Source organism: Oncorhynchus keta, chromosome 37 (genome assembly GCF_023373465.1).
Source record: "Oncorhynchus keta strain PuntledgeMale-10-30-2019 chromosome 37, Oket_V2, whole genome shotgun sequence".
Classification (NCBI taxonomy): domain Eukaryota; kingdom Metazoa; phylum Chordata; class Actinopteri; order Salmoniformes; family Salmonidae; genus Oncorhynchus; species Oncorhynchus keta.
Window position 1 is genome coordinate 15,528,919 of NC_068457.1, and position 6,086 is coordinate 15,535,004.

Here is a 6,086-nt window from a genome sequence, read left to right on the forward strand (position 1 = left end):
TTTAGTTTACTGTGCCTTTAAACAGCTTGGAAAATTATCTTTCCTCTTTCCTCCATCGTGGGGAAATCAGCCAAGACCTCAAAAGAATATTGTAGACCTCCATAAGTCTGATTCATCCTTGGGAGCAGTTTCCAAATGCCTGAAGGTACCACATTCATCTGTACAAACAGTATGCAAGTATAAACACCATGGGACCATGCAGCCGTCATACCGCTCAGGATGGAGATGCGTTCTGTCTCCTAGAGATGAACATACTTTTGGAACTGAAAAAGTGTGTGCGAGCTACCAAATACTAATTGAGTGTATGTAAACTTCTGACCCACTGGGAATGTGATGAAAGAAATAAAAGATAAGTCATTCTCTACTATTATTCTGACATTTCACATTAAAATAAAGTGGTGATCTTAACTGACCTAAGAGAGGGAATTTTTACTAGGATTAAATGTCAGGAATTGTGAAAAACTGAGTTTAAATGTATTTGACTGAGGTGTATGTAAACTTCCGACTTCAACTGTATATAGTGAATAGGGTGCCACTTCCGACACACCCTGTGAATCTTGCCTAGCTGCCAGCTGTCACTAGCTGTCATTTTTCAATTAGTTATGCCATAGTTGACATTTCTGACACTCCTTGGAGCCTTGTTTTCCAATAACATTAAAATGACCCTCCATTTGATGTGAGGTGATGCCCACTTTCAATATTTAGTCATATTTCCTGATTTTAAAAAATTCAAATAATGAAATATGAATGTTGTCATTAACTATAAACATGTTTAAATATAATATACCTGCCACATGGTACTAGAGGTATAAAAACAGCAGTATTTTGTTCGTCCAGCAAAACCAACATGATCAGAGAGATTTATATAACTGTTATAAATATAACTGTTTGTACAGGCTACTTCTAAAACCTTATCCCTATTCTGTAATGTAAAGAGTAACAACTGTAGACGTTTCATTAGTTTCGTTCCAAGAGTATTTAGAGTTCATATTCCCTACATGTGATACGCGTAACCTTAACCAAATTGGTTTTTGTGTTGAGCGTAATTCTCCTTGCGCAGCTCCAATATCTTCGCATCTCAACATCCAACGCCCAATAATATGGATAGCGACTACCACAGGTCTGAACTCGCTACCCAGTACCACCCTATGCTCTCCTCAAGTGAAGGGCTGAACTGAAAAGAGGAACCTAACACGTTCTAATAAAGAAACCACAGGGATGACAAATCTGTCAGACGCAGACGACTTTATCGACTCGGAGGACTCATTTGGTGACGGCGACAAGGGAAGCAGTAGGCAGTCTGCTCAAGAGACCGTCTGCGACAATCGTCATAACTTCCATGGATCTACAGAGGGACCGTATCCCTCGTCTCAGCCCAGCCCCAGCCAAGCTCAGTCCGCGTCTGCTGCCTCGCCTGGTACCATGTTCCCACACCGGACACTGCACGGAGCCACCTACCCGGCCCTCGCAATCACCAGTTCGGGTCACTACATGGCACACCATCCTGTGGTCACGCAAGGCTCATATAATAGCCTCTTGACCACTACGTCACCTCAAGGCTTCCCAGCGCCCGGATATTTTTACGCCCAGCCATACGGGCATGGCCACCAAGGAGGTGCTTTCCACAAGACCTCAGCAATGCAAACCGGGATGGTTTTTGGTAAAGCGCAAGTTTATCTCTGCAATAGGGCTCTGTGGCTCACGTTTCACAGGCACCAAACAGAGATGATCATCACTAAACAGGGGCGGTGAGTATTGACCCGTTCACATTCTCGCTTGCCTTGCATAATGTTAGCTAATGTCAACATAGTGGGCAAACTGCCGTACTTATTTGGACTAAGTCAAATTGACCTGTTTATTGAAAACGCCTGGGGTTTATTAACAAAATATGGCCACAGCAATAGTCCCAATTAGAATGATTTTCGTTGTCTCATTAAGTAAAGTTTTAGCGGGCTTTAGGAAGTTGTAAAGGAAATAAAACTCTATATTTTTTATTCTTCCAGACGAATGTTTCCATTCCTGAGCTTTAATATATCTGGACTTGATCCGACGGCAAATTACAATATTTTTGTGGACGTCAGTCTGGCGGACCCTAATCACTGGCGTTTCCAAGGAGGACAGTGGGTACCCTGCGGTAAAGCGGAGTCAAATGGGACAGGCAAGTGATGTTACTTTTCTTGTCCCCCTTCTATCCTCTCCAAGTGAGGTTTTCTGACAAAGAAAGCGAGTAATGTCTTCAATAATCAATTTATAGGGAACAAGGCCTACATGCATCCAGACTCTCCGAACACCGGCGCGCACTGGATGCGTCAAGAAATTTCTTTTGGAAAACTGAAGTTGGCAAATAATAAAGGGGCATTGGAAAGTGCAGGGCAGGTACGTTTAATATAATCCTTATTTCGTACAGGCTCATATATATACGGTGAAAGACGTCTTGAAAATATGCTAAATTCAAGTCTAGAGACGTTTCATTGGGAGATTGTCTATATAAAAAAAGAGTTTATGTATTTATCAACCATATTGTATGAAATAATTCAGAATTTATGTCTTTTTTTTTTACACAAATCTTCAAATTGTGCTTTGTCTCTAGAGATGATCACAGATGCCCCAATTAACACCTGTTTTTCATGTCCTCTGTTCAGATGGTTGTCGTTCAGTCCCTCCATAGGTACCAACCCCGTCTTAATGTGGTCGAGGTGCACGAGGATGGGGCCGAGAACGCCAGTCAACCCAGACAGTCATTTACGTTCCCCGAGACGCAATTCGTTGCAGTCACAGCATACCAGAACACAGACGTAAGGAAATTCGTTTTTTCAAATATTGATTAATTTTTTAAATTGGGGCTAGGCAAATATTTTCCTATTGGGGTAAACGTGGTTCACAAATTGACATTAGACTAGGAGAGGCCTTTTTTAATGTTTTTATTTTCTTCTTTCAGATAACACAGCTGAAAATAGACCACAATCCATTCGCAAAAGGTTTTCGGGACAATTATGACAAGTAAGTAAAAAATATATTAGCCTAGCCATTGTTTTGTTTTTTAATATCCTTACATATTTAAATATTATTCTATTGAAATGATTCATATCACAAATTGTGACTAAAATATTAACACATTTAATGTAGTTTGTTCCGAAATTAGACTATGCTTTACGCACGACTTTTCCCCCTTTATTTGTGACGTTGCTGTCACTCCTAAAACAACCATATGTTTTTTTTATGATTTCTTCAATACCAGCTTTAAAGGTAAGGACTACATTATGATGTAAACGAGCTTGAAATGCATTATGGATTTGGATACGCGCATATTTTTGTTCAATTGGATATTTATGCGTTTGTGTGTCAGAATTCATGTAGACAGACAAGTTCAATTTTCTTGCCAATATTATCTTCAAATATTTAGTGTTTTAAATCTAATGTAAGAAACTATTGGATATGAATTAGGCTTAATGGTGTAAGACGTCCGTTAATTTAAAAATAATAATAATTGCATGCCATTGTTACTTCACCCTTGTGGAAGAGTTTTATTTTAGGTCTTTCTCATTTGTATTATTTTCCAATTTCCTAATTGATTGTTTTGAATGTCTCTAGAATCTACACAGGCTACGATAGTGACCGGTTGACGCCATCGCCGAGTGACTCGACCTACGCCCAGTTTGTGCCCGGTGCCAGATATGCACTTGCTAATTCTTTCCTTCAGCACCAATTCGTCAGCACCTATGCCAAATCCTGTTTCCGCCCTAGCGCAGGAGCTACATCTGGACTAGACTATAACGTCCCCTTAACTAACAGCATGCTGTCACCGCAAATCAGCGAAGAGGACACGATGGCGGCATCCCCGAGATGGTTTGTGACACCAACCAACAACAGACTGGACTATGCCTCCCGCACAAATGACGCGACTGGAAACACGGCAACTTTGCTGTCATATGCAACAGCTGGAAAGGCACTACAGCTGTCCGCAACGGACAGTTCGGGTAGAGACCTTACTTATTACGCAGAACCAACGGATTTTGCGCATACCTCACCCCAGTATTGCGGTGCGTCTAGCCCGGCTCTGTCCTGCTGGACTAATGGACACGCTATTGGTACTGCGGACTTTGACGAGGTCCTCTCACTTTCAAAGGAGAGTTTGCCAACGAGTGTCTCTGAAGACGCAAAACCACAAGATATCTCGGAGTCTAGTTGGATAGAGACATCATAAACTGAATTGAAGAGATATCCCATCCTAGGTTATTGGCACCAGTCTAAATAGTCATCTGGAAATCGTTCATTCGTTTTTTCATTAGACTGCATTTTTGGATTAGCCTGCAGTGGGCTGTGGATATGACTGAAGTATTAAAATGTTAACGACAAAATGGTCTATTTAAGCTATAATAATGTATCTATATAACATTAGCTGTAGTCCCACTCTAGATGTTTTCATTGAATCCTGTTTTCTAATTTGACTGATTTGATTGATTGATTTTGATTTGTTGAATACATTTCTGGAACGTGTTCATGTCTTAGCCTGCGTTGAGTTTCCTTGGCATTATGTTTTATTGTGCTGGCTTTAGTAGGCTATATATGATCCACAATGTCTTTACTAGCGCAAAAAAACAAGGTTCTGAGTTATAACAACTGTACTAAAAGTAAGTAGCCCAATGCTTCAAAACACAATGGACATATTAATAAATCAACGCCCAACGCAAAAAAAGGCGAAGAGGGAATTTGTTGTAGTCTTTGATAGGATGTACACTAATTAATTATCTAAAAATGAAGTAAAAATATAAATTCGATTAAAAGCAGATGGAGAAGTTGCAATTCCTTCTCTCTTTAAATGTGTTTATACCAGGTATGATGGTTTATCAGTGCTGTTGCTGCTTTGCTTGCAGATGCGTGAACAATGGAACAAACTGAAGATGAAAGATCTGAACTTGTTTTTTAATCCTTGATAATGTTTAATGTGTGTATTGTTGTACTCACATAGCTGATTCAACATCTGTATTTTACATTTGTCAAATAACTCAATTATTCGGCGACTATTGACGTTTTCTTTAAAAATAAAATATTTTGTGTTAAAATAACTGCCCAGTGTTTCCAGATTTCTACGAAATATGACCTATAATTTACAATATGAGTAAAACACTTTTCCTACCAAAAGATAATGAAATATGTTGAAAATAAGCTTTTCGGTGTTTGAATGATATGGGCGTAACCCAAAAACAATGACGGGGGTGTAAACAGGTCATTAAAAATATGAATCACAAGTCAACCGCTGATTGGCCAACACAGCCAGTGAGCCAACCTGACTTAACACTATATGTTGAAATAGTAAGCATTTTTGAGATGGGTTTTTTCTCAAATGCGTTGGCGTCAAATACGAGTATAGGACGAGTCAACAACATTATTTGAGAATGAGCTAACAAACAATGAACTTTTAAGTGATATTGTCACTGGACAGTTACTTTAACCTTCATTGAGGTATTTACAGAAAATTAATCTCGGTTAAACCAGAACAAAAATCTTGCGCAATTTGCTCAGCTGTGTTTACATATTTACATATAACGTAAATTATTTGCAAAGAGCTTCCTATTGGTTGTTTATGATACTTTCCAAGTGGAAAGGTATGAATGGCTATATAAATACATTTGATTTGATTTGAAAACTCGGCCAAAGTGGAAGTTTCCGAGTTGTCTTTCCAGTAGTCTTTCTATGAGAGATTAACAGAAAGTAGTCATGGCCCAATCCCAAACCAGGGACTGTTTACATAGCAGGTTTGGATAACTAATATGGCAGGTTAGGATAAAACACGTGGCAGGTTGGAATTAACATAACAGGCTAGGAAAATGAGGTTACGGCTAGGAAAATAGTTAGGTATAGGCTTAAAAACATTTTAAGGATCCGCCCCCTTTTTTCAATCGTAGCCTAAAATGACATACCCAAATCTAACTGCCTGTAGCTCAGACCCTGAAACAAGGATATGACTATTACTGATACAATTTGAAAGGAAACACTTTGAATTTTGTGGAAATGTGAAAGGAATGTAGGAGAATTGATCTGGTAAAAGATAATATAAAGAAAGAAAAAAAGCGTTTTTGTACCTT

General features: G+C 39.1%; 1 protein-coding gene across 1 annotated transcript; it reads left to right on the plus strand.

Moving 5' to 3' along the window:
* Positions 1 to 1,157: 1,157 nt before the first annotated feature.
* LOC118372277 (T-box brain protein 1-like) lies at positions 1,158 to 5,034 on the plus strand. The gene is made up of 6 exons (XM_035758109.2): positions 1,158 to 1,748; positions 2,004 to 2,158; positions 2,255 to 2,376; positions 2,643 to 2,795; positions 2,939 to 3,000; positions 3,592 to 5,034. The coding sequence occupies exons 1-6, from the start codon at positions 1,219 to 1,221 to the stop codon at positions 4,202 to 4,204; spliced, it is 1,635 nt and encodes a 544-aa protein (XP_035614002.1). The 5' UTR covers positions 1,158 to 1,218; the 3' UTR covers positions 4,205 to 5,034.
* Positions 5,035 to 6,086: the final 1,052 nt, after the last annotated feature.